General features: G+C 45.3%; 2 protein-coding genes and 1 non-coding gene across 6 annotated transcripts in view; 1 reads left to right on the top strand and 2 right to left on the bottom strand.

The window, feature by feature from the left end:
* The first annotated feature begins 1,992 nt into the window (after positions 1 to 1,992).
* LOC128080209 (variant-specific surface protein VSP4A1-like) lies at positions 1,993 to 20,526 on the top strand. 4 transcript variants are annotated; one of them, XM_052682187.1, is made up of 10 exons: positions 1,994 to 2,384; positions 6,890 to 7,351; positions 8,114 to 8,249; positions 9,433 to 9,521; positions 10,258 to 10,321; positions 11,253 to 11,341; positions 12,106 to 12,218; positions 12,954 to 13,110; positions 15,606 to 15,802; positions 16,342 to 16,437. In XM_052682187.1, exons 1-9 carry the CDS (start codon positions 2,330 to 2,332, stop codon positions 15,755 to 15,757), a joined length of 1,317 nt encoding a protein of 438 aa, XP_052538147.1. In that variant the 5' UTR covers positions 1,994 to 2,329; the 3' UTR covers positions 15,758 to 15,802; positions 16,342 to 16,437. The 4 variants fall into 4 exon arrangements, with proteins under 4 accessions (XP_052538149.1, XP_052538150.1, XP_052538147.1 ...); XM_052682189.1 differs by lacking the exon at positions 15,606 to 15,802 and having other exon boundaries at positions 1,993 to 2,384; positions 16,342 to 20,526; XM_052682186.1 differs by having other exon boundaries at positions 15,606 to 20,526.
* Positions 20,527 to 21,256: 730 nt separating this feature from the next.
* The window catches only part of NSD2 (nuclear receptor binding SET domain protein 2), a 71,341-nt gene continuing 64,811 nt past the window's right edge, over positions 21,257 to 27,786 (bottom strand). Inside the window, exons 16-23 of the mRNA XM_052682170.1 lie at positions 27,366 to 27,571; positions 26,951 to 27,054; positions 26,427 to 26,696; positions 26,215 to 26,331; positions 24,709 to 24,850; positions 23,976 to 24,082; positions 22,668 to 22,872; positions 21,257 to 21,625 (exon numbers count right to left, since the gene is read on the bottom strand). Coding sequence (XP_052538130.1) covers positions 21,357 to 21,625; positions 22,668 to 22,872; positions 23,976 to 24,082; positions 24,709 to 24,850; positions 26,215 to 26,331; positions 26,427 to 26,696; positions 26,951 to 27,054; positions 27,366 to 27,571 — 1,420 coding nt within the window. The 3' untranslated portion in view covers positions 21,257 to 21,356. The remainder of the gene's footprint in view (positions 21,626 to 22,667; positions 22,873 to 23,975; positions 24,083 to 24,708; positions 24,851 to 26,214; positions 26,332 to 26,426; positions 26,697 to 26,950; positions 27,055 to 27,365; positions 27,572 to 27,786) is intronic.
* LOC128080780 (small Cajal body-specific RNA 23) lies at positions 24,944 to 25,074 on the bottom strand. Its single transcript, XR_008206886.1, has one exon. It is a non-coding gene; the product is annotated as a small Cajal body-specific RNA 23 (non-coding RNA).

Here is a 27,786-nt window from a genome sequence, read left to right as displayed (position 1 = left end):
ATTTTACATGAATAAGGATGTGCCAGGCTGCCTTGTCTTCCTGAGAACGGCCTATTCAGAATTGGACTCATCTATTTTTAGTGATCTCTGTCACTAGACATTTTGGACAGCATAGCTGGCTCAGGCAAACAGAGCTTTTATTACATGCTTAGGATTCTGTTCTAATACCAGGTTTCACGGCTGACCAAACACTGACCTTTCTAAGACCTTCACTGCCTCATCAGATACTGTCCTAAAGCTGTTACCTTTAGATAGAACCCAGAATTCATTTTTCTCCAAGTTCTCTTGCTCTCAGGTGTGCATGAACGTGTTTTCCTGACAGCAGGAAAGGAAAAATAAGGCATGAAACAAAACTGGTGAGTGAGCAGAAGAGATGATGTCATTTTTAAAACCTGCTGTGTTTCAAGATGGTTCCAGACCAGAGAAGGTTCTCCCAGCTGGTTCTGGAGTGTGGTTTTTAAATAGTACTTGCTATTAAAATATGCTTACTGCTTCCTGATACAGTACGAGTAGGTATTTCATGAAGGAGGCAGGTTGTGGGAAGCGCCCTGGAAGTTACTGCTGGAGAATCTGACTTTCTTTTGGCCATTTTTACTGGTTGTTTTTTTTTTTAATTCCCTTGAAATCCAAACAATAATGCCTCTCGCTCTTCTTTTTTGAAGCGTTTGCTTCAGAATAAGAATGCATTATTTCTATTACTTCAGCTTCCCTGCTGGGGGTTTTGCCCTTCCATTTACACAACACTTATTATGAAGGTTCTTGCTGGTGCCGTTATAAAACATCACTCTTTGGTGATTTTAGTATCGGTTCTGAAGGGTATTGGTGTGTCTTTCGCTTTTCAAAGCTGTGGTGCCATCGTGTGGCCATTTGTACTGGTACAGCTATTAGCCTGCTCGGAGCGCAGCAACGGTGTTCTTGCTTTTCTCCGTTCTACCTGCCTGCTGTTGTCTTGGCCCTCCTCTGGGCACCTGAAGGGGGGTTCTGAATTCCCACGTCTGAGAGCAGTGTACCAACACTCCTTGAGCTCCAGCAGCTCAGGGCTGCACCCACTGCCCTGGGCAGCCATTCCGTGCCCACCACCCTTGGTGCAGACCCTTTCCCTAATCCTGAGCTGCCCTCCCCTGACACAGCTCCATGCCATTCCCTCGGGCCCTGTTGCTGTCGCACACAGAGCAGAGCTCAGCAATGCTCCCCAGCTCCCTGTGAGGAGCTGCAGCTGCCATGAGGCCTCCCCTCAGCTGCTCTACTCTGGGCTGAGTGAACCATTGGCAGAAACCAATGCAGCTTGGAGGGTGGCAGCTGAGGGTGCTCATATGTGGCTCAGGTCCATCAACTGGGAAGGGCTTGAGAAGGGCTGTGATGCTGGCAGGGTGCTGTGTGTAATGCATATCTCCCTCTCTGCCATTCTGAAGACCTCCAGCTGGAGTTCAGCACTTTCAGAACAGGCTGAGCTCAACAGAGCTGCAATTTGGGTTGTGGTGGCGCTTGTCTGCCTACCCATTGCAGGAAGAATGCAGAGCAGCTGGAGCAGGTCTAGAGGAGTGCCGTGAAAGGTGCTTAGAGGGCTGGAGCACCCTTACTAGGGGGAGAGGTTGAGGGAGCTGGGCTTGTTTGCATGGAGAAGGCTGCATGGAGATCTCACTGAGGCCTTCCACTACCCAAAGGGAGCTTACAGGCAGGAGGGGGACTGACTTTTTACACTGACTGATAGTGATAGGACAAAGGGGAATGGTTTTAACCTAAAGAGGGGAGATTGAGGTTAAATGTTAGCAAGAAATTCTTCGCTCAGAGGGTGGTGAGGCCTGAGAAGCCTGATATGGTGAGGGGCACCCAGTCCACAGCAGAGTGGCGAGCTTTAAGGTCCCTTATAGCCCAAACCAAGCGATGATTGCCTCAGTTAAAATGGGAACTGCTTTGAGCTGCAGTTCTTCCTGAGTAGTTCTTGCTGCAGGAAGCCCTGGGTATCTAGAAGTGCAATCCTTCCCCCTGAGGAGATCACAGGGCCTGGCCTGCAGCCCGGCCCAGTTCTGCCTGTTTCTCTTTCCTCAGCGCCTTGCTCCTCTTGCATGAGTTTTTGCATGGGAAGCGAGCAAGGTTTGCTCTTTTGCTCCAGGCTTAGCTTGCACTGCACCTCGAGGAGGCCTCATTGAGACCTGCTGCACCCTCTGTGCACAAACACCCCCTCTTTTGGGGGGAGGCTGATCCGGCCCAGCCGCATGATCGCAGTCAGGTGACGACGTTGAGCGCAGAAGCGGTGTGGGATAAGCAGCTCAGTGAGGGAGATCAGCTGCTGCCCCGGCCCTCTGCGAGCTGTTAGTGCTCAGGGAAAATGAGCGTCTGGCCCCCTCCTCTGCTCTGGAGCTTGACCACGGCGTGTCTGACAGGTGAGCCCTTCCAGTGCTGCTTTGCTTTGTGGGGCTGAGTGCGGGGCGTGGGGACATGGTGTGTGCTGGTGAAACCGCTGGCCTCAGAGTGTGGGGTGGGCAGGGGGGAGTGCTGGGAGCAGTGCCTTAAAGGGGTGCAGTGCTGGAAGTGGGGCGAGCAGCCTAGCAGTCACGGAATCACAGAGCTCTTTGAGTTGGACAGTTAAAGGCCAGCTAGTCTAAGTGCCTATGATGAACAGGGACACCTACAGCTCCACCAGGTGCTTTGTAAAGAAAAGGGAGTAAGTTCAGTTACTGCAGACTGAGTGCTGTGGCCTTATCTGAAACCCAAAGGAAGAAACATTCCCCTTCTTGGGGGTGTTCTGGTAACCGGGTGATCCTAGGAGCACGTGTAAAAGTGCCTGAATATTTCTGTACTCATGTCCCTGCTCCTGCAGACCTGAGGCACTCAGTGGGTCGGGGACTTGCAGGGCCCATGGTCACCAGCTGGAACAGAGCTCCTCAGTTCCTTTCCCCCTGCCCACCAGGCAGCACTGTGCCGGGTGGTGCTGGAGTGCTGGCACAGGGGCCGGAGATGCTGTGGGATCTGCTTGGGGATTTCAGTAGCTGCCTGGTCGTGGGCCTGGGCACCCTGCTGGTGGTGGCCCTACTGGGGTAGGGCAGGGCCAGAGGGACCCTGAGGTCCCCATGCTGTGAAAACTTCTCAGAACAATTCTTAGGCCATAATCTCTCATCTTAAAATGCCCAGGAGGTGGTAGAGTCACCATCCCTGGAGGCATTCAAGAAACTCAGAGATTGGCACTGAGGGACATGGTTAGTGGGGATGGGCTGATGGTTGGACCAGATGGTCTTAAAGGTCTTTTCCAACCTTTATGATTCACTTACCTGGGAGCCTTGGTGTACCTGTGTGTCTGGTACAAATCCAGCCAAATCATGTGATGAGGTACAACCTGTAGACTGGAACTTTCATGGAGTTTGGGGAAATTCAGAAGCAGCTTATTCACATGTGGAATTCACCAAAGATCTTCTTTACACAGACAATTATTGACTTGGTTATATTTTATTTTGCTTGAAGTATTGGTTGCTTCAAGAACTGATAGCAGACTGATGTGGGGGAAGAGAAGCAAAGGAGCTGCCATCCTACTCAGGCCATTTTTCAGTTCTCAGCCACTGCCATGTGCTTCACAGGTCAGCAGGGCTGCATGTCCTGTATGTTACAAAGGTTCAGGTCTGTCATCAAAGGTTCAGTAAGCTGCTTACCATGACATCCTCATGTCTGACTCACTGTAAAGTAGACTGAGTTAAGGCTGCTGAGTTGGACAAAGGGAACAGTGCATCGTGGTGCTGGGTCAAAGCGTGGCATAGGCAATGTGGCCAGGAGCTGTGCTTTCTGTGTAGGACAAGTGCTGATGACTCCTGGTCTCTAAGATATTTACCTTGGGCAAGCAAATGTGAAACAAAACCCTCACTGTTAAATTCAGCGTTTCTCTTTTTGGAGAAAACAGCAAGATGTGGCAATGGCCCAGATGGCTGGGTGCTCATCTGCTGCCTGTCCCAGGAGTTACAGAAAGACTCAGTTTTCTACACTCTTGAGTACAAAGCGGTCAGTATACGCATAGGAGGGAGCCCTCTGAGCAGTCTGTTTCCATGTGATCACAGATTTCTAAGGACTCTTTCATTCACTGTCCTGATTTTGCTATAGAAATGCAACTGGTGTTACCAGCCAACGTCATTGGCATGTTGTTGCCTATGCTGGGGTGGTGCTGAGCCCTGACACCAGAGATGTCCAGCATTGTGTGGGTGCATGTAGCTCAAAGAGTGAGAAATCAAAGGCCCAGGGAGAAGAAATCAAAGGAGGTGGCTTTGGGAAGATCTTTGCAGTGACCCATGCATCCCCAGCCACCCAGTGCCTGTCTGACAGTCTCTGAGCACCACATCATCATCCTGCTCCCATTGTTCCTCATCTGAACATCACTGTTGGGTGTCAGCTGTGCTCTTCTATCTCCATTACCCTCCTAAAGCAGCCCTTTGAAATAGTCCTTTGGTTTTCCTGCAGCAGCTGCTGGATTCTGGCAAGCTCAGAGGCTTGCACTGGCTGGAAGAGTGGGAACACGGAGTTATTGGGAGAATGGTGTTTGTGGGGCCCAAGTCAATCCTGAAGTAACACTGATTTAACAGTTCTCATATGATGAGCTCCAGAAGGAGTTTGATTTCCTGCTAACTTTGATGCTTTATTGCATCAAGTAATGCTTGATACTATTGGCAATTCAGAAAATCTTTTACTTTCAGAAACTACTAGGTGGTTTTTTTTCCAGCTGTACCCAGGAGAGGGGGCTGGACATGATCTATGAACCTCTGACTTCAGTAACAGGTGTTATCCAAAAGAATGGAAGAGATGTGCGCCCTGAATTGCTTACAGGTGTTAGTAGCTCACCATAATAAGGCACGTGAGAGGAAAAAGGCACTTAGCAGCCACAGCAGCCCGTTGATGCTGTATGAAGCTGGGTGTTTTCAGAAGCGGAGGTTATTCTGTGGAGGAAATCCCTGCCCTGAATTCCTGATCCAAAGTGGTGTGCCTGCTGTGGTGGCAGGAGTGGGCTGGGTTTGGTTTGCTTTGTTTGCTTGGGTTTCACCTAGCAATGCAATATGAACTTGCTACTTGTTGCATTTAGTTTTACAGGCTTTTCCTCCATCCTGAGACTGAGAAACATCCATTCCATATGGTCATGTACTTCTGAGATTACTTTCATCAGTAGACGCCATTTCAGTCTATTACATTGCACAGCAAAACACCCTGTGCTGCAGTAACACCCCGCAGTTCTCTGAAGATTACAGCTCCTTGGCTGTGAAGAACTCCTGCTCTTACAGGGGAGGGATTTGGGAACCAAAGCTAGTCTGCCCACAGGCAGCTTCCCTTTGGGTTACTGGATACATCCAGAGCAGCTTAAATAAAAATCCCAAACTCATGACTTTTCTTCCTTGATCCCTTTAACCAAGAAGGGATGAAACAGGCAGCTACTTGACAAGCATCTTAAATCAGATTGAGGGATCTCAGGGTAAGCTGAGCACCACCAGCAAAACCAAGTGTTTTAAGCAATTCTCACAACCCTTTATCTTGGAGAGTCAGACCTCTCAGCTCTGGGATCAGCTTAATGTTTTTTTCCAGCCTAAATGATTTTATGATTCTAATGCATGTGCTTGACAGGGCTCTTGTGTGCAGGTGATGCTGCACGTGAGACACTGACTCCCACAGTGTTCTCCTGGGGAAGGTGGCAGCCCATGGCTTGGGCAGGCATGCTCTTTGATGGGTAAAAGACTGGCTGGATGGCCGGGCCCAGGGAATGGTGCTGAATGGAGTTAAATCCAGCAGGGGACTGATCACGTTGGTGCTTCCCAGAAGTTGGTACTGGGGCCTGTCCAGTTCAGTATTGTTATCAATGACCTGGTTGAGGGTTGAGTGCACCCTCATTAAGTTAGCAGGCGATATCAAGTTGGGAGAAAATGCTGATCTGCCTGGGGTAGGAAGGCCCTTTGGAGAGAAATAGACAGAGTGGATCACTGGGCTGAGGCCAAAGCTCGAAGTTTGACAAGACCAAGTGCCAGGTCCTGCATTTTGGCCACAACAACCCCAGGCAACACTACACGCTTGAGGCAGGGTGGCTGGAAGACTGTGTGGATGGAAAGGACCTGAGGATGTTCAATGACGGTCAGTTGAACATGAGCCAGCACTGTGCCCAGGTGGCCAAGAAAGCCAATGGCATCCTGGCTCGTATTAGAAATAGTGTTGCCAGCAGAAGCAGGGAGGAGATCACACCCTGTACTCAGTTCTGATGAGGCTGTACTTCAAGTTCTGTGTTCAGTTTTGGGCCCCTCACTGCAAGAAAGACAGTGAAGGCCTGGAGTGTGTTCAGAGAAGGGCAATGAAGCTGTGAGGGGTCTGGAGCACAGGCCTTATGAGGAGCAGCTGAGAGTACTGGGATTTTTTAACCTGGAGAAGGCTCAGGGTGACCTCATCACTCTCTACAACTACCTGGAAGGAGATTGTGGCAAGGTGAGGGTTGGCTTCTTCTCCGTTGGCATAACTAGTAATAGGACTGGAGGGAATGGCCTCAAGCTGTGCTAAGGAAGATTCAGGTTGGACATTAGGAAAAAATTATTCTAAAGAACAGTCAGGCACTGGAACAGGCTGTAGGTGGTGGAGTCACCATCCTTGGAGGTGTCCACGAAATGTTTAGGTGTGGTACTGAGGGACATGGTTTAGTGGGGAAATATTGGCAATAGGTGGACAGTTGGATTGGATGATCTTGAAGGTCTTTTCAATCTTGGTGATTCTATGATTCTGTGATGCTCAGATGCTGGCAGTGTTTCTGCATCGCTCTGTAGTGGAACGTAGCAAAGACAATTTCTGGACACCAAATGAGGACACAAAGGTTAAGACCTAATGATAAGCCTTCACTAAGGTAAGAACAGTAACTTGACCATTACGTTTTTTTTATTTCTCTTAGGTATTGCTTTAGGCCAGACAACCTCCACCCAGGCCCCTGTTGCATCAACCTCGCTACTTCTGAGTGCAGCTACCACCCAAGTCCCTGTTCCACCAACTCCAATGTCTTCTATTGCCACAGCGACCTCGGCCCCCACAGCCCCATCTGCAGCTGGAACAGTGACAAACCTCACCACCCCTACAGCTGTGCCATCTGCTATCTCAAGCACAAACCCTCCCACTCCAGCTCTGCCCACCACCCCACGCATCACCGCGCTCACCTCTGGGATTGCTACCACCTCTCATGCACCCACAGCACTAATGGCCACATCCAGCAGTGCCTGGGCCACCCCTCCAGATGCAACTGCATCTCCTGGTGTCCTATCAGTGGTCCCGCCCCTCAGCACCACTGAGCCTTCAAACTGCAGCAGAGTGAATGTGACAGCATGTACTCCTTGCTCCCCAGGGACCATTCCCAGCAGTGGTAAGAGCCAGGGCTCACCCAAGCTTTCCTATGCTAGGTGGCAAAGGGAGTGACCAAGGGAGGAAGACCAGCTTGTGGTGGATGCTCTAGGGTAACTCTGCAGAGCACAGGAGGTAATTTTCACCACGCTGTGTACAGGATGTGCCCTAGCGAGACCTTCTCCTCTTGCTCATGCTTTGCTCCTGCAGTGCCAAGGACTGGTTTTTGCATGGAGAGGGGGCGTGGATCTGCTGTGAGCCACCACTGCAAGTCTCACAGAATTGTTCTGTGCAGCTCAGATTTGTTTTGTGGAGCTGCCAGAGCTCACATCTGGTGGGAATACTGCACTGCCTATGTGCAAAGGAAGGCTGTTTCTGCTTAAGGCAGATTCTCTGCTTTGGGGTTTTCTGCTTCCCACAGATGTAAATTTATCAGAAATCAAAGGAGTGCATTTATTTTAACTTTTGTGTGGTGGTGGGGAAGAAGGAAAACCCTCCTCTCTCCTTGAATTGGAAGAGAAAGAGCAGTCTTGGTAATTACCAGAAGTCTGTGTTGATAGAATTGGGATCACAGATTGCCTTACAGCTGTTCTCCCATCTAATGGCACACAGCAGCATCACAAGCATTAATGTTATTTTCTACCCCCCAAAAACTGTCTTGCTGGGGGAGCTGGATCCAAACACCTGTGCCCATTGCAATGATCTGTAGACAAACCAAGGGGGTGGATGAGGGGTTGAAGTTAAGCCTCACGGTGCTGATCCTGCTCTCTCTGTCTCTATTCAGACACCTGGAGCTGCTCGTGCTGCACAGAGGGCTCATGCTTGGACCCTGGTGCCTGTGCTCCTTGCCCGGCGGGGCACTACCAGCCTGCGAGGGGACAGCAGCAGTGCCTGCCGTGTCCAAAGGGACGTTACGCCAAGTAGGTGACAGCCTCTGCTGGGTCTGGACGTGGTTGTGTTCTCTCTCACAATGCTTCCCCATTTTGGCAGCTCTTGGAGCCTCCAGGTGCCTCAAATCCCTGAGGTGTCAGCCTGTCCCTGCACCAGGAGGGGCGCCAGCCTTGGTCTAACCCAAATTGTGGCCTTGGTGCCCTGGGGCATGGGTGGCCTGCAGGCCAGGCTTCAGTGCCACACCTTTGAAAAGATCATGAAATCACAGAATAGCTGAGGTTGGTGGGAGCCTCAAAGCCCACCCACTTGCAACCCCGTGCCATGGGCTGGTTGCCCCCCACCAGATCAGGCTGCTCAGAGCCCCATCAAACCCAGCCATGACCAAATCAGGATCTATCCCAAGGCACTGCAGAAATGCTTCTGCTGGGACAGTGGAGAGTGTGACATGGAGCTGGGGGCAGCTGGAAGGAGGAGAGAGGCAACAGAGAGGAGCCATGGCAGCTGCCCAGGGCTCCATCAGCAGTGCTTCACATTTCTTTGATATTTGGAGAACCCAGAGTCCCTTGGCTGCGAGCAGCTCTGTGGCTGATGCAATCTTGTGTTGGTTTGTTTTAAGCTAAGTGTTTGCTTCTATTCCCGTTGTCTTCTTAATTTTTTCCCTCCACAAATCTTGCTCAGCCCTGGGGTTTCCAAAGGAATAAAGAGCATGTCTTTGTTGTCCTCTAAAGGCTGACTGCTAACAGATTTTTAAACCCACATGCTTGTGGTTGGGGATTTGGCTCTACTGGTGATGAATGAACCAGATTTCCTCCTCCACGGCCTTCCTTGATGTCCTCCCTCTCCTCCCAGAGGCCTGACATGGCACATCCCTATTCCCACAGTCCCTGCTATTTCAGGTCAGGACTCCCTCACAGCAGTGCCTGTGGCTCAGTTCCCTTTCCATAGAACCACGGAACTGTAAAGGTCAGATGGGAACTCTGGAGATCATCAAGCCCAACCCTCTGCTAAATCAGATTCTCTACACTAGAATGAGCAGGAAAGTGTCCAGGAGGATCTTGAATGTCTCCAGAGAAGGAGATTCCACAATCCCTCTGGGAAGCCTGCTCCCTATTTCCAGACTTGCTAGTGAAACAGAGCTGTGCTCCACTGTCTTGAGCACAGAGAAGCCTCGGTAAGATAAAACCATGCTAACCTCTGCTTGATTTCCCCCAGCACTACCAGCAGCACCGTGTGCTCACCCTGCCCACCTGGCCACTATGCCAACGAGTCGGGGGCCACAGCCTGCAGCGCGTGCCAGAAAGGTAGGGCTGTTTGTATGCAACCCTGTGCGCTCCCATCACACACTGCACAGGCTTTTACCCATGGCCAGATGCAATCACTGGGTTACTTACAAGCACCAATGAGTAAACAGGTTCTTCTGTACAGGCCAAAAATAGGACAGCGTATCTTTTCCCACAGTTATGGGTGTTCTTATTTAAAATGAAAGAACAGGTCTCACATGCAGTCACGCTCCTGTTCGCAGCAAGCTAATAGCATCGGCAATACTAAATAGCACATGCAATGCAACAGCTACTCTGGATGCCAATTAAGAGCTCTTTACACATGCACAAGTCGTCCTTTGAAAATCTGTGCACAAAGCTGCTCGTCTCACACCCAAATCTTGGCTATCATTTGCTACGTTTGGGAGGAAAAACGTAAATAAGCAGCAGTTGGAGGCTGTCATGGGTGACAGTGTGTGGCATCTCACTGCCTTAACTCAGTGGATTTTTACATTAGGCCACAGAGAAGGCTATGAGCACGGCCTCTAGATCATGCAATTATGAAAGTTAATAAGCTGCTTTTCACTTGCAAGGTGAGGGAGGGGGTTCTGCTTCCCTCCTGCTCAGCTGTAGCTCATGGCACATGTTTTTATGCCTCCTGCCCACACTGCGGGGGGTGTGAGCCCATTTGTTTGCCTGCAGAACAGGAACAACTAACAGCATTGGGGACAGGGATGGCAAAGGAAAGATCCTGAGAACCTTCTCCTTTTTCCTCCAGGTTATTTTAGCTCACAGCAAAATGCAGCTTTTTGTCTGCCTTGCCTGCCTGGATCGTTCTGCAAGTAAGAAATCCTCATGTGACCTTAGGTGGGGCTCCCCTAGAGCAGGCTATGGTGGAAAGAAGTATCTGAGGCCAAGCAGCATGACAGTGCCACAAGGGATGACAAGAGCAGGAAGGAAAACCTGACTGCTAGCTGTAAAACTCTATATAGCTGTAAAACTAATGGCCCCACATTAGCTGAGCCTGTGTTAAAGAAGATACAGACAGACGTAGTGACAAGTCTCCAGTCAACAAAACCAGGGTTGGACATTCAGCTTCCTTTACTAGTCACCTGGCCAAGCAATCTGGTAGCAGCCACTGAGCACCAGCAGTTGCCAGAGGGCTCTGCAGGCTTTAGAGTTGGCGGTGCTGAGATTTGGATGAGATTCTACAAAAGGAGGAGGATTCTGCCAGCAGTGCTGCAGCAAAGTGAAGGACAACTGCTGGCTTGTGTGCTTTGGGGTCAGTCCTATCCCAGCCCCCACCTCAGCTAGGCTGGGGGCTGGTGGAGAAGGAGGCACTTTTACTCAGCTGTCCCATGGTGGAGGAAGAGGGCACCTGGGAGAGGTGAACTTTGCAGCCAAAGTTCAGTTTAATTGCTATCGAAGCAGTTCCGTGGCTTTCACCGCCGTATGGCTGTTGCTCTTCTCAGCATCTACTGAGCAGTTCCAGTCAAGTGTGCTGGGGAACGGCCCCGGCTGGTTCCTAAGTTTCATGCAAATAAGAGACCAAGGAAAGGATAGAAATGCCATCACATTCCCAACCCTAATTAGACATATGGGAGAAACTGCACTGCAGATAGACACCACAAATGCCTACAACATGGTAAAAGATGGTAGATGGAGCGTTCAGCCTTAGGCTGTGTGTGCATAAAGAAGCAGCCGGCGGGTTGTGTAGGGTTGGGCTGTCTCAGTGCTGGGCTCATGGTGCTGTCTCACTGTTCTCCCTCCCAGCACCACCAGCTGCACGCTGTGTCTGGCCTGTCCTGCTGGGCACGAGGCTCCACATGAGGCTGCTGAGGGGTGTATGCTGTGCCGGGCAGGTGGGTCGTGACAGGTCGTGATCGTGGGCACTGAGCAACCTCAGTGCACTGCATGGTTTAGAGTGATGATAGTGTGTGACCTCAGCACCAGAACGGAGGGATTTCTTCCCCAAATTTGGTGCTTTTAACCTAGACGATGTTGCTCCTTACCACCTCGAGTGGCCCAGCTGACAGCAGCTGAGCAAACCATTGCTGCCTAAGCAATGGAAAAGTGCTGGTGGCTGTCCCAGTGTAGCAGGACATGTTGTGCCAAGCCCTCCTCCAGTATGATTATTGCTGTGCTGCACTGCAGCAATGCAGCCAGATGTATTTCATGCAAACCAGCATTAATGTCTTAGAGACTGTGACTTCCTTGACCTGTCATTCTCACAAAGCTTAGTTACACTGCACTCAGCAAGCTCCAAACAGCTGGGAAAGGTGCTTGAACTTGGAATTAAAGGGGATGAAACTCTGCTGAGCTCTGGCTCCCAACTTCCCTCTGCTTTAAAGCTGCCAGCTCAGCACTAACCCAGCTCCCACCATACTCCTACTCTGTTTTCAGATTTGAAACAAGGTGTTGGTCAGGTTCCTTCCCTATACTTTTGTTCTTTCCTTCCTGCCCCTTTGCCACCCAGCTACTGCTAAAGTTCTGGCTCAGTTTTTGTCATGCACATGAAGTATTTCATGCATTTTCTCCTTGTGGCTTTGAAAGCACACTCATCCATATGCAAGTGCAAAGGCCCTGGGTCCAGTCCCAGATGCTAATGTGCTCTTTTGCTATTTAGGTACCTTCAAAGGTCTGGGTGATGACGCCTGCAAGCCCTGCGAGCCAGGGGAATACCAACCACAGCGGGGCCAGGAGAGCTGTGACCTGTGTCCAGAGAACCACTACTGCCCTGTGAGTCTGTTCTGGCTGCTTTGGCAGCTGGGATTAACAAGTACAGTTAATACACTTTTAATTAAGGCCAATTTTAGCTTAGCTTGTTTCCTTTTCTTAAATACAGACAGAGCCCTTGTAGAGCAGTGGGGTTGCAATTAGAGCACCAGGAGGCTGGCTTTGTTCAACCCTTGGCATCAGGGCCTAGTTAGGGGATGAGGTATCCATTAATGAGCTACAGAAGTGTTAAAAACACAACAAGACCTGAATTCAATGATAGCAGGTTCATTTATTGGTCCTTGGATATTGTAGGTCTTCAGGTGGCTGGCTGCTAGTCCTACCTCTGCCTCAGTCTGTCATTTCTAATATCTATTCTGAGACAGCAAGGCAGTGGGTACTTTGTAAAGTGGGTTTCACAGCATGCCCAAACTCAGGAAGGTGTCATAGAATCGTTTGAGTTGGAAGGGACCCATAAAGGCCACCTCGTCCAACTCCTCTGCAGTGAACAGGAACACCTACAGCTCCATCAGGTGCTTGGAGCCCCGTCCAGCCTGACCTTGAGTGTCTCCAAGGATGGGGAGTGTCTCCAAGGATGGGGCACAGGTTACCCACACGTACCTGTGTGGGTAACCTGTGCCAGTGCCTCACCGGAACATGCTACACACATGCTATATACGTAGTACTGAGGCAACACTTACCCTCCTGCCACCTCCTCCGTTGTTTGGCACTGAGGAATTTACCTTTCCTCTTGTTTAGAGCCCAGATGTGAACCCGATCAAGTGCCCTCCTGATGCCTTCTGCCCCATGGGCAGCACCGCGCCCCAGTTCTGCATGGAGGTCTTCCTGTACAAGGTGGGCAGCTCCTGCCAGCTGACGCCACTGGTGATCGTCCTCCTGGCACTCTTCTCAGCAGGTGAGCGTTGCTCTTCTTTGTTTATGTCTCTGCACAGTGCACACTGTGTTGCCTTAAATTTGGATTTCTAGTAAGTCTTTTTGGTTGCTTATCCCTTTAAAAGGGAGCAGAAAGCTGGCATCCTTTACTTGTTTCTAGCATAAGGGGCTGCAGAGCCATAAGCCTATCCTTATGCCTGTTCTTCCTTAAGGCTTCCCCATCCTGACGGCACAGTGACCTACAGTGTCATAGTATGAAGACAGGAGTCAGGCTGCAATAATATGGTTAACAGGCTAAAAGTGGTTTAAATGTACAAATTGCCTTTTAAAACGTGCCTCCATCACACAGCTCATCATTTTTATGCACCACTTTCAATGCAAATGACAGTACTTTCACGTTTGCAGGTGGGGATATCAGTGAATATTAAATAGGGACATTATGCTAGTAAGATAATAGATATCTGGTTGTTGTTCATCCTTGGGAAGCAGCTGTGTGTACAGGCTCCAAAAGTAGCATATCTTTGCCCAGAAGAAAGAAAATGGACAATTTCCCACCACGTATGAGACTTCAGCTTTCCTGAAAGCATTTCCCCTGCCCTCAGTTAATACTTTTCCAGCTCAAAATCAGCCATTTGTGCGGTGACAGGGAAGCAGGCACTGGGCATGGGAAATAGAGACACCCGCAACCTGCAGTAATTAGCTCATTAGTGGATATGGCAGGAAGCCAGCAGGTGGGTGAGCCTTCAGCAAGGAAGCAACACCAGGAGCACTAATCCCAAAACACCAAATTGGCATTCATAGTCTTACCAAAGGAAAAAGTAAGAACTGTGTAGTCTTAGGTCCGAGTTTGGGGGGAAGTTGGATCAGAGGTTATGCTACAAAGAGCAGCTCTCACTGTTAGGGATAAAAAGAGCAGAAGAGCAAGCTGGAATAGCAGTGTTCAAGCTGAGAGCGATCATTGCACAGGCACATAAAAAGAAGTGCAGTGTTCAGTGCCACTTGTGTGAACAGGTCTGCTGACAGGAGGCTTTCATCTCCTGGTATTCTAAGGCATGAAAGCCACATGCCCACGAGTTTCTGTTGTAAGCTCAACAGTTTTGTGCCCCCAAACGCTCATCCTCCAGTCCAGCTCACTGCTGTTAGAAGGCAGAGGGGAGATCAATCAGATCTTAATCCTCGTAGCAAACAGGGAGCAAAGCTTCTCCAACAACAAAGCAGCATTAGTAGTTCTTATCAAAGTCCTGTCTTAGCACCTGAGGACCCCACAGACATAAATAAGGACTAAATGCACTGCTGTGCTGGGCAGGCGCTGGAGCGCTGCCACAGGGACCAGACAGGGCCCTGTCCCTGGGGATGTCTGGAGATGTAGTCCCAAACCAGGGATCATGCAGAAGCTCCTCCACGTCAGGTGCCCAGGTTCTGCTGTGTCAGGCCACAGTCCAAAAGATGCCAGCTAAAGCAAGTAGTTTTAAAGTAGTAAAAGTAGTTTTAAATGAAGCACATGAAGGGGTCATCCATGCAGAACAATGGCCAGTTAATCAGCTTTTCTGAGAAACAAGTCTGAGCCACAGAACAATGTTCCTCAGTGAAGACCTGGGTGGCATTTGCTAAGAAGAGGGGCAAAAGAAGCAGCCCACGCAGGAGCCAGCCAGCATTTCATGGCTGGGTAACAGCTTAATTGTTTGCTGTGAGGTTGTCTGCTCACGCAATCCAAATTTGGATGCATTTGTCTGGACATATTGCATCACAGTGACAGATTCACGCTCTTCTGTTTAGATCAATTTTCCCTGATTATGCTTCTGCCAGAAACAGACAAACAGAAATGTCACAGTACTTGATATTTTGCAATTATTTCCATGTCTATGCACAGCCTAAAAGAAATTTTTTCTGACAGTCCTGATGCCAGTCTAGACTCAGAGTTGATCTAGGTCAGTTACTTCTCGAGCTTCATTATAAGCACCATACAGAGCAAAAGCATTTTTCAGCACAGCCTTTCAGCGTGGCGGAACAAGTGCAGTGAGTCTGCATGGATAAGATGCCAGGTGGGAAATGAGAGTTACGTGGAACAGAGAGCGCAAGCAGGAGCAGAAAAGCAAGTGACTGAGTTACTTCGTTAAAACCCACTGCTGTTCTCCACATCTTTCAGGGTAAATCTGAAATGCCAAAGCTGAGTTGTTAGTTAGCCAGTTGTTCTCTGTGCTCAAGCCAAAGGAGAAGAAAGCACTTTGTTTAGAATCGTAGAATTGAGTTGGAAGGGACCTTGAAAGGTCATCTGGTCCAACTCCCCTGCAATGAAAGGGACACATACAGCTCCATCGCGTGCTGTCCAGCCTGACCTCGGGTGCCTCCAGGGATGTGGCACCCACCACTTCTGGACATCCTGTGCCAATGCCTCACCACCCTTATTGTAAAAAATCAACCAGGAGATAATACAGCAGTCAGAAAGCACTAGAACAAACACTTGATGCTTTACCTTCCTCGTTGAATGTTAGCTATCACTGTTTACATTCCTTACAGGTGCAATTCTTATAATCTTTGTACTAATTCTGAGAAGAAGGCAAGAATCTAGCACAAAGTCTTTGAAGTCCCTGTTGCTACCGCGAGGATCAGAGCGGCACACAACGTATGGAGTGATGGAGCACAGAGAGCCGGTGTATGCTGGCTGGTAGTGGGGGAAATGCTACCTGCAAGCACTGTGCTCCCTTTTCTGCATGGTAATGCACGTGTGTGCATATGTGAAAAATCACCAACCCATTCCTGTATAGCTAAAATAACTACTGACAAATGAAATGCAAATCATTTTTCAGCTGTGACTTTTTGTGGTAACCAACCTAGCTAGATGCTGTTCTACATGAAATGGACTGAACAGCAGAAGCTTCCCCTTTAATTCCTAGCTCCACTCACAATAAGTATTTTTTTTCCTTTCCTTAAGAAATGTCAGCAGTCAGCTAGAGCAAAGAGCAGCTGCTGCAGATACTGGGATTCCCACAACACAACTGTTTCTACCCGAGCAGGAACTAACACAGATATTCTTCCTTTAAGGAATATGCACATTTACTTATTTATTTGCCATTCTCAAAACTTTATCTATACTTGAAATCGAGGGTCAAATGAAAAAAAGGAATCCCAAACTTTCCCCTTCCTCTCAACTGTGGGAAAACGTGCAGCTGAACTTATGGTTGATTCCTGGACAAATGTGTCCCTTCCATTTCCTGCTGCGGTCTCTAACGCAGTGCTTCATGTTACTCCACAGAGCTACAGAAGCAACACCTTCCTCCTGCTTCTCCAGTGAAATTCATTCACATACCAGGCTGGCTGCAAAGCCCTGCTCAGATCATCCAGCGGTGACACTTCCACAGCGCTGTGCCTCATCAGCTCTGAGAGCCCTGGTAAAAATAGTACTTACTATTATGAGAGCTGTGCTTTCAAGCGAGTGTGCATGGAGGTGGAAGCAGGTGTTACTTCTCATGGAGTCCTTTCCCTGAGCTAAAGCAGCAGCAGCCAGCTGAAGGAACCCAGCTGGTAGGGGTTAAGTGGCTGCTGCCCTCCACTGCTCATTCTTCTCATCTCCGGGGAGGTTATTGTGCTTTCCAAGAAAAAGGAAATAAACAACAGCTGAAAAAAGCAGTGCTGTGATCTGTTTCAGATCTGTTAGATGAGTAAATGGACAGGAAGAGAGGTGTGTTATCCTCTGTGGTAAGCAATAATGCAGCTGGTAACCCTGCCACCTGCATCAGCAGCAGCATCAACACACCAAGCTCAGTCCCATCCAAAGACCCTTTCTGCCCTCAAGTCTCCATTTTCCCACTGAAAGCTGGTTACCTCCCGTCCACATGCTTTGTTCTTTTCTTCCCACCTTCTCCTCACTCCCAGCTACTTGCTTGAAATGCGCTGGCTCTCAGAATCCCCTGTTCTAAGAAGAAATGGGTTCTTTGCAGCAGTGACCACCTGGGGACAGGACAGGACCTCTCCTTGTGGCTGCAAGAAATGATGCCCAACACCCTTTCCTGTTCTTCAGTCCTGAGAGCTGGGGGACAGAGTGTGCATGGCCCTTCTGCTGGGCTCTCTGATGCTGTCCATAGCACGCAGGCACTAAGTTTCTCAGTGCACAGTCAGGGCTTTCTGCAGGAGCAGCAAAAGGATGGAGTCCTGATAACACAGCACCAGGTTATTTCAGAACACTAAGCCAGCAGTGCCAAAGCATATTTCGGATTTGCTCTTGAAGAAGCACAGCTGCAGTCAGGCACAGAGATTCCACCCATGAAGGAAACTGGCGTTGACCTAAAACCTGGCTGGGAAAGAAAAATGTGGTTGAATTAAAACCTGACCAAACAGGAACAACAGCAGTGACAGCTGAATGGAGCTTGCAGGACTGCACGATTGCAGCTCAAAATACTTGAAGTCTGTGAAATTCTGAGTAACAGAAAACAGCACTGTAACAGGAGAAACTGACTGCAAAAAATGTCATTTTTTATGGTAAGCAACACTGTGAAAACAAGCCAAAATACAATCATTATCACCTCTACGTGAGCCCTAAGTATTATTTCCAGCAAGTCTCTTAGGAAATCGCAGAGTGCAAGTTTTCACTATGAAAACATCCAGTTCTTTCACTTCCAAACCATGCTCAAACAGCGTGCGTTTGACTAAAAAATAAATTAAGAAAAAAAAATATAAACTGCAAAAATAGCTAGATAGATCTGTTAAAAAAAATAGCAACTTCTTAAGTAACTAGGAATAAGTTTTAATATTTAATAAGACACTGAAGTTTCTCAAACAGACATGGAATGTGATTCAACGCTGTGGAAAAATTGCATTAATCTTTCAAGGTATTTTGCTTTTCAAAGAAAATTCAAATAGAAAAGCCTCTAAAAACTGACCGTAAACACAAAGCTATGGAACAAAACAGACATTTTAATTTGATTATTCCTAGATTGTAAGCAAATTCTTCTAACATATTCAACTGAAAATGGTTTCTAGGCTTGCTCACGTGATAAAGGAGCAGCACATTCTGAATTTACCTATCATGTTCCAGCTTTGATGAGTTTGCTGGAAAAGGAAATACAGACTTCTACTGCTATGGGCAAGATGCTAAGTACATAATTTAATGTCACATAACATGCCATGCTTAGATGCTATTTTGTTGAATTTATAACAGAAAATCTTTAAGTTGTTGATGCTAAGAAGTATTGAGTTGCATCATGAGAAAGCTCAATTTTTCCAAGGTTGTTTTCCCTTGTATTTGAACAGTGGGAGAAGGAATTTGGAAAAAACTTATTTTGTTGTCTTTTTAAAACAATACTTCAGTCTCTTTTCCCAGTGCCGCAGAGTAAGGCAGAGAAGTCTTCATTAAAAACCACTTTTTCTGAATTGGAAGCAAAACTTCTACCAGGTCAGTTCTGATGACTGAGGTGAAGCTCATGAGGTCAGTACATGTATAAGGAAGCACAGGGTCCACACTTCTTTTAAGGATCAATCTCCAAAGCATATAATCAGCAAAAGAAACGATTCCCTGTCCGCTTAAGAGCAAACTTCTAGTTTGCAGCCTTTTCCTCTGTGATGCAAGCTTCCATTGACCAAGCAGCTTAGTAGCAAAGAGCAGAGAAGAGGTAGAAGGAAGCAGAAAGTCAAAAGCCACTTGCTAAGGTTGGTTTGTGTCAATTTATGTCACGAAAAGAGCTCTGAGAGGAATTTCTTTGAACACTGAAGTCTTTATTTACCCACAGACAGATACAAAAGGGGTGGCTGTCCTGCATCCTGCCTTACTAAATGTGTTTGTGGCCCCACCTAGGAGGAGGGCAGGGGGCTGTAGGCTCCACGACCGATCTGATAACCGATGGTGTTTCTGCAGCAGTGACATCAGTAACTACTGGAGCTGGTGGCTTCTAGGAGGGGGAATCTGCCTATTAGGACACTGGGGGTAACTGTTCCAGGGTGCCGGAGTCTATGTACGAAGAGAAAAAACAATGAAACAACTACAGATTTAACAAATTATAAAAACAGTGGAATGTAAAGGTAAGATTTTATAATAACTTATTTAAAGGTATTCTTATAAAGTCTTCCTTACATGGTACAGAATTCAAACAAATAATGGTCCCAATGACATAAAGTTCCTTCATTTTGTTTCAAAGTGATGAGGATAATCTTTCTATTTTACTACCTGATCTCACTTTCCTGAAGACGCGATAGAAATGTACACAACACATTTTTTTGGTTTTCATTTTAGGCACAGGCCTATGCTTCAGTCCTGGTATAACAAATATCTATAGAAGAGGGTAAATTTCCCTCCAACTCAACTAAGAAATCTTCATTGTTTCCTTGAGTGCAAGGCTTGGCGTACCAGTTTAAAGACACAAACATGAAACATTTTCCCCCCATTTTGAACTGAGCTGTTTTATCCATAATTATTATTATATAATTATTTTGGGGAAAAAAACCCAACACTTTCCAACAGTGTTTATAGAATGGGTTAAAAGAAAAAAACACATCTGTTTGCTTACAAAATAGAAATCGAGGAGTTCAGGACAAGGACAAGGCTAAATTTAAAATCTGTTTCAGTTAATAACTCCTAATAACACCAAAGTTTCAAGTGTTGGGAACAAGTGGGGATTTCAGTAATTCCAAAATCTAAATCTGTAATCAAATTCTGAAGAAAAAACGTTTGGAAAGAAACATTTTATGATATAGCAAGGCTTCAATTTCAAAATGGCTACACAGAGTTTCTGCACTACCAAAGGGAAACTAAGCTAGAACATGCACAAATTCTTCAATGAAGGCACACATTCTGTTTACATAGGCTGGATAACACGGCACAAGTCAAAACACTGCCTAATCAGTCACACACCAATGACACGCACTGGGAAGAAACAGGTGAAGACATTTTTCTCTACCATTTTTTCCTAGTTCTAGTATTATTTCCATTAAAACTAAATCTTGTGTTTTTATCTCACTGCAAGAGGAAAACCCCATGGGAGCAAAGAACTCAAAGCAGCTTTGCTGACACAACACACTGGTCATCAGCTAGTCAAGAGCACAGCTCCTAAAAAAACTCAAGAATGATTTCGAGCTGCCTGCCAAGTCAAGTAGCCAGTTCTACATAAACTGTACAAAAAGGAGTGGAGTCAGGCTAAACTTCATGTTAAAACTGTTTCTCATATGCTTTTTTTTTTTTCCAAAAATTGCCTTCACTTTTAATTAGTTGTTTGGATAAATTAGATTTAGCACTTGGGCAGCTAGTCAAGCTTCACCTTCTGTTCCATTGTCTCATCCATGGTTTTCTTTTTTGTTCCTCCTTGGGCATTTTTTGCATTACCACAAAGTTGCAATGCCTGGAATCCCAGAATTCCAAAGAAATGTCTGCCTCTGCATTGTTTGGCATTGAGAAAAGAAACATTTTTTCTCCAAACAGTAGGCTTGGTATTATTTATTCTTACTAAAACAACAACAACAAAAAATCCTAGGGCACTGGGCCTAGATTGCAAGACTTTAAATCCAGTCCTGTACAGCTCTGCAAGATCAAATCAATTCTATTCTGCTGGAATGAAATACAGGAAAAAATAGTATAGAAAAAGGTCTCTTACAGTGCAAGATTTCCCATCTCTGGTACAGGGAGTGCCTTTCCCACCACGTACCATAAATCTCAGTGGGAAGATACTGAAAAATACGGGTTAAGAATCGTTGGAGAGTTATTTCAGAAGAGCACAAATTGTTCTGTGTGTGGTTATTGTCAGATATGCACCTGGGTCATGAATGGCATCCAAGCACTTGCTCAAAAACACACAAGGCAAGCAAATCTCATTGGGACCACAGACCAAGCCATTTCTCACTTAAAAGGACTCAAGAGCTAATATCTTCTTTCAAGGATATACTATTTTAAACATCTGTTGATTGACAAATACTATCTCAAAATCTATGTTTATGCCTACTTGCTTTGATATTAACCTACCTCCAACCTGAAAGAAGATTGGAGGGAACCTTATACATTCGTAACAATTCAAGTGTAACTGTAATGCTGAGTAATAAGTTTGGTTTGTCCTGAAATTTTCTGAACTATGTAGTTCGTTATCAGTGCAGAAGCAGCAGAAGACTGCTGTGGTTGGCTCAGTGGATTTATAAAACAAAACAAAAACAAAATAAAACAAAACAAAACATCCCCCCCCCTCCCCTCCCCCCCATAACCTTTACAGAATATATGTAAAATTGTGTCCTTCCCTGGTAATATTCACAACTTATCTACAAGATAGTGTTGGCAGTAGTAACTGCAGTCCAAGACTATTTGCATTCGGCTCTCATCCATCTGCTCCTCTCCTTTCTCTTAGGCTTCAACTTGCTCAGTTTTTTGCGGGGTTTCTCAGTCTTCTGAGTTTCAACAGAATCCACCCCGAGAACATGTTCAGAGCAGCATAACTGTCCATTCAATGTAGAATTTAGTACTGTCCCATCTTGGTGTTCCTTGCAAAAAGAATTTGGGCAGAAGTGGCAGAATGAAACAGAAGGTTTGCCACAAACATCACAGTGGTGCCAAGGACACTCCCACTTCCCTATGATCAGAAACAGAACAAATTAGTAGGGAGTAAAAAATGTCATTGTCTTTTAAAGAGTTTTGCCTTTTAACATCTGAACAACATACAATGTCCTTCAGAAAACGAGATGAGACAGCAAATACTACGGCCAATCTCAAAAATCAAAATGCTACATCATACTTCTGAAGCTCATCTGACATTATTAAGTAGCAGACTTGACATCCTTTCATTTAAATACAGCAGTGAATTCAAGTAGAAGAAATTATTCAAGTTTTATTTGGTAGCATTTCTCAGAAATTGCAGGCTGGCAGAATACTCAAGAAGGCCAATGGCATCTTGGCTTGTATCAGAAATAGTGTTGCCACTGTGTTGCTCCACAGTAGGAGCAGGGAAGTGATCGTTCCCATTTACTCAGCTCTGGTGAGGCCACACCTCAAGTACTGTGTTCAGTTTTGGGCCCAAGAAACACATTTGGGCCTACAAGAAAGACATTGAGACCCTGGAGCGTGTCCAGAGAATGGCGATGAAGCTGCGAGGGGTCTGGAGCACAAGTCTTATGAGGAGTGGCTGAAGGAGCTGGGAATGTTCAGTGTGGAGAAGAGGAAGCTCAGGGCTGAGGAGAGTCAGGGCTGATGAGACTTCATCACTCTCTACAACTACTTGAAGGGAGGTTGTGGTGAGATGGGAGTTGGCCCCTTCTCCCATGTAACTAGCAATAGGACTAGAGGGAGGAGAGATTCAGGTTGGGTATCAGGAAATACTCCAAGAGAGCGGTCAAGTGCTGGAATGGGCTGCCCAGGGAGGTGATAGAGTCACCGTCCCTGGAGGAGTTCAAGAAGCACTTAGATGTTGTACTGAGGGACGTGGTTTAGTGGGAAATATTGGTGATAGGTGGACAGTTGAACTGGTTGATCTTGGAGGTCTTTTCCAACCTTGGTGATTCTATGATTCTATACACTGTGCAGTTCTCACTATACAAAAAGAATGATTTCAAAGAGATAATTGTGAGGTTTCTGTGCAATAAATGAGTTATTTGGTCAAGTTAGGCAAGGTGACTCACCAAAAGGACGTTTCACTAAACCAAGACAGGAGAGATGATAGGCTTTAGTACAAGATTTCCTGTCACACAACACCAGCTGGCCTCCATCACCACAACGAAAACAATCATCTTCAGATTCTTTCTTCCCTTCATTTTTCATTCTACGCCTCCGTGTTCTCTTTTTGGTCTTTTTGCCTTTTTCTTCTGAGGCATTAGTGGAAGAATTCTAAAAGATTAAGTTGCAAATCTGTAAATGTCAGTTTTGCAAAAGAAAAATTTTACACAAATAAGCAAAACTGTTGGCATTTCTGGTAGACAATGCATACAGGCAAAAATTTAACTTGGTGCAGACCAGCATCCATTTCTCTTCTTTAAAGAACAGACAGAAGAATTTCAGGAACTATAGCTGTGTCCAAAGTGCTAGTAAGAATACACCAAACCAAAAGTGCTAGTAAGAATACACCAAACCATACCCTTATTTTAATCTGACATTTTCTGCTTACATTTTATACTATTCTATCCACCAACGCAGAGAGTCCTGCTGAATGGAACTGTAATATTTCATTTCTTCATGGCTGTCTGCATAAACTGATCACAAGCTTATATGAAACCCTGCTTAAGCCTCTCCCTTAAGGAAAAATAGCAATGCAAATTCTGGAGATTTTAAGCCCACCCTCTGAAGCACCTGATGCTGAGCAGTGTGAACAAGAAGGTTTTTATATTGACAGCTGAGAATTTTTTTTTCACTTGGGAACATGCTTGTGCCTTCCCTTGCAGTCCTTCGCCAGGTCTGGATGACAGGTTTTAAATTAATGTGACCTAAATCACACATGAATTGTGACACAATTTTAAATCTATTTCCCCCCCCCATTATGTTTACTTTTTAAAACTCCCATTTTTTATTACTTAGTTAAACTTCAATTGGAAGATCTTTAATGAACTTAGCACACATTCTCAATTTTAAACAGACAAGTACGAGCTGAGAAGTCAGAATAACTTCACTGGCTGTAGCCAGGGCAGGATAGGATTTACTCAATAACACTCAGTTTCGTGCTACCACCTCACCCTGAATTCAGTCTAGTGCAGCACTTGAGTGCCTTTGGTCAGTTTCTTCTAGTGTCTAGCTCCTACATACCTCCAAGGGGACTGGGACCAACTGAAGGCTACTCCAGTTAGTGCCAGTACCTCGCCATCTTTCCCATTCAGGACCTGACATGAATAACTTTTACCACAACATAAAACTGGTTCGCCTACACATATCTCAAAAGGAAAAAAACAAGGCTAATAGTTAGACAAGACATTGTCAAATTCTTGTGACATATTACTTGCCTTTGGTCTGTCCCCAAGAAATCCACTGCAGTTTGGGGCACCACATTTGCAGACTGTTTTTTCATTGCCCAGACAGTCAAGGTTGTAATTGAAAGTCAGCTCTGTCCCTGAGTGAGATAAGATGTACTGCTTTATTACGAAGGACGAGGTAATGAAGTCTATCAAAATTATTACAACAAATCAAGGTTTTATTATCTGTCTTCTGGTTTTGTACTTGCTTGCTGATCTATTCTGGTAAGTTTTTTTTTCCCTTTTTTACCGATCACAAGCACTGACCACATAGGCCACGTACCTATATATCCATATATAGCTGTAGATATGTGCAATGCAACTTGATCTGTTGCTATACGTACACACGTGTCTGCGTTTGTGTACACAAACCAGAATACACATAGTTTCAAACATCCTTTTAAGATACACTTAAGTTTTTCTTCAGTTGAAGAAAAGATGCAGAAAGGTCTCTAAAACAAAAACTGCTCTACTCTTTTGACAGACAACACAAAATGAGTGCGTGGATAATAAGAGCTCTTTGGTGAAACCTTAGAAGTAAGCAATAAAAAACAGTTGTAGGATTCACTGTTAAGAAGCAATACATTAAAAGGCCAAAAGCATCTCTTCCATGTGCTGAGTTCTTTACAAAATTACTTTTAGTGAATCAGTTAAATGATTTAATATAACTACATAAAATGTTTAGTTTAGAGAATTAAAATAAAGCCAACATAAAGTGGAATACCTGCAGGAATATCACACACAGCAAACAGGCCAACACGAGTATCTCCATTTACCGTCCATTTCAGAGTTTCACAATTTGGTTGGCAGCTGTGATTCATAAAACGAGAATAGTTCCCTTTGGGGCCAGCATCAATAATACGGTCCTGGAGATCAAATCAGCAACAGAATGAATGTTTTTACTTTCAAAACAGACATGGTTTGGCTACCCAGAAAAGCCAAAGTAAATCGATGTTACATGTTGTATTGAAAACTGTAGTGTCCCATGGGGACTGAAATGAGACACTCCCAAAGCAATACTCTTGATCTAGCTCACATTGTCCCAGAACCCATCTCAGCCACGTGGCAGGATATGTGTTCTTGTGAGCACTCTGGTGGTCCTTCCAAAAAGCCTCAAAACTCAATTTGTTTACCTTTTGCTTTGCATTCAAAAAGCTGTTATGCATTTACAAGTACTATGCTTTATGTTATTCACCAAGTCCCTGAACGATTACTTACAGAGATTAAAAGTTTCTTACCAGCTTTCTCTCCCCAGATCAGCCTACTTCACAAGCTGATGATGTATGCCAGTTTAGTAAAGAAGTGAGACACTCGAGCATTAAGACAAACATGGTTTCATCTTTCTTAGGCAATGCCTGTGCGATAGCTCCTAGGTTACAGAGCTAACAAAAACCAGTAGTGGCAGAAATACAGAGCAGAACAGTCTTGGGGAAAAAGTGATTAGGACTGCAAAAATATGCAGGATTGGCATCCAACTCTTCTTTCCTTGGGGATACTTTTTTTTCTCCTAAATAGCTGTCTGGAGACTAAAGCAATGTAAAAAGCACGTGTTTATAATAAGTCTGCCCTGGTCTACTGGTTTCCCATTTCTTCCTCTCAGGAACAAAACACTCAGAGAGCTGCAGAGAAAACTGCAGATGCTAAATTAATTTGCTGCACTGGCCAGAATCAATTTGTGCTGTGCTAACTGGCTACTAATGAAAATGGTACACGCAGGAAAAAGTTGCTACAAAAGCCATGAGCTTCTTTTTAATGTAGGCAAAGGAAGGGGTAGATAGTTAAAAACATAAGTTTAAATGCCCAATATAGGATGCAGCCTTAAAATTATGTTCCACACTTCACACAATCTATGTTTTTTTAACTTGAAACTGTAGTAAAAGTATCATTAACAGTAATTCTTTCTACTGCAGTATTTCCCAAAAGTTCACACTTCCTCTTGAGATTGGGCAGATGAATAGTTCTGCTGTAGTCGATTTCAAGCATCAAAGCATAAAATGTATGGATTTTAATATATGTGATATTACATTACCTATTTTGAGTCAATGAGATAGATACATTGCACACTGAGAAGGGAGGAAGCAGGCACAGAAATACAAACTTATGAATATTTGAAACAGCAGAGCATCACAGACAGCTGAGTCACCCACCAGGGTGATCAAAAGAAGGAAGAGGAGAGAAATCAAAGTACTGTTACAACTGAAAGCAGGGAATAACTTTTTAAATACTCTACCTTATCAATAGTAAGCATATAGAAGTGAGTAATGTCATTTTCATGTGCATATTTGATTCTTGCCATACATTCTTCTTCATCAATGAGCTCACCAACATACTCATTCACAAACTCTCCCTGAAAGATACCGAATATCACTAGTGAAGTATATACCAAACCCACAAACAACACCACAGGTTAACAATTCCTTGCTAGGCAAGAATGATTCATACCTTTTTAATGTCCCTCTTTGCAACCAAACCCCATCCTTTCCCATCTGTTTTGATGATCTCTGTCTCAGGGTATTCACGTTTTGTAAAGCACTGGTTTTGGCATCGTTCTCCTGCTGGACAAACTTGTGGATGACATTCATACATCAACATCCGATTGAGGCACTCAGAATCAAAGCCACAAGGGTTTTCATCTGTGGGTTTGCAGTTGCACTTGGGAATCTCAGAAATGTCAGCAGTATATATCTGCACTTTACCACAAGGTTTATTCACCTGAATGATACATTAAAATAGTTCAAACATCACTTTAAAACATTAGCATTTATGGTAAGAATTATTACAGTTGTTAATAAGTTGTTTTTGCAATAATAGATGTTCCAAAAGTAATGAAATTTCCTAATTACGTGACTCTAAAGGTAAAGTTCAGTTACCAACACAACATTACAACCTTTGCTCCCCATCTATTCAGCTTTTCCTCCCCAGTGATTCCCAAGATCTCCGAGTATCCATTGTCATGTCTTCTTTACCTTAATATGCTTGTATGGTGGAGGCCTACGTTCACTTTCTTGGGTTTCTTTGGCTTCTCGCTGTAGCTTTATTTCTCGAAATCGAGCTTCAGCTTCTTGCAAAGCTTAAGAAAAAAGAAAGGACTGTTGTATCAACAAAAACACTAGAAAGAAAATGACTCTCCTCAAGCTGACCTGTGTTAAAGAAGCATTTCTACTTCCTAGCTAAACCATCAATTTTCCTGCAAACAATGTTTCTAGAGTGTTAACACTCTTAACAAATTAATCAGTTCTACTCTGCTTCCCAGTTCTATTCAAGCTTTGCCTCCCAAAAAACCGAAGTCATCAGAAAGAATTTCAGTTAGATGCTAGTCTTTTACACGTATATAAGCATGTATATAACAAGATTATTCTTCCTTTACTTCTAACTATGTACCATTTTTGAAGACTTTTCCAATTCCTTTAATCCCCCGGTATCTACTCCCTCTGTCTCCCTCCATATAAGGGAACACCCGTGCTTGATGTGTCCAAAAGTAATCCTTAGAACCAAAGAAAAATACAGGAAATTCTCCAATTTCATGCTTCATTTTCTGGATATTTGGGGGAACATTTTTCGGATGGCAAACTTCTGCAGGCCACCATCTAGCACAGAAATACAAACAGAAAAACACAAAATGTATGTAAGCTTAACGAAATCACTTTGAAAAGCAATTACTGATTATTACTTCCAAATATAGGATGAAAAAAACCAAAGCGCCTCCAAATAAAATGCAAAACAAAACACCCAGAAGGAGATAAATTCCTGCCCACGCTCCAGCTCAGTAGGCATAGGAAGAAGATTGGGTAGAAAAGGAAAG

The sequence above is a fragment of the Tympanuchus pallidicinctus genome, unplaced genomic scaffold, assembly GCF_026119805.1.
Source record: "Tympanuchus pallidicinctus isolate F22 unplaced genomic scaffold, pur_lepc_1.0 scaffold2, whole genome shotgun sequence".
NCBI classification, from domain to species: Eukaryota; Metazoa; Chordata; class Aves; order Galliformes; family Phasianidae; genus Tympanuchus; species Tympanuchus pallidicinctus.
The sequence above is the reverse complement of the archived record's forward strand: the minus strand, read 5'-3'. Positions and strand labels throughout refer to the sequence as shown.

Coding starts and splice junctions, on each gene's coding strand:
- LOC128080209 (XM_052682186.1), top strand. CDS start 2,330: ATGAGCGTCTGGCCCCCTCCTCTGCTCTGGAGCTTGACCACGGCGTGT. Junction 8,250..9,432: donor CCAAAGGGACGTTACGCCAA/GTAGGTGACAGC, acceptor GATTTCCCCCAG/CACTACCAGCAGCACCGTGT. Junction 9,522..10,257: donor CTGCAGCGCGTGCCAGAAAG/GTAGGGCTGTTT, acceptor TTTTTCCTCCAG/GTTATTTTAGCTCACAGCAA.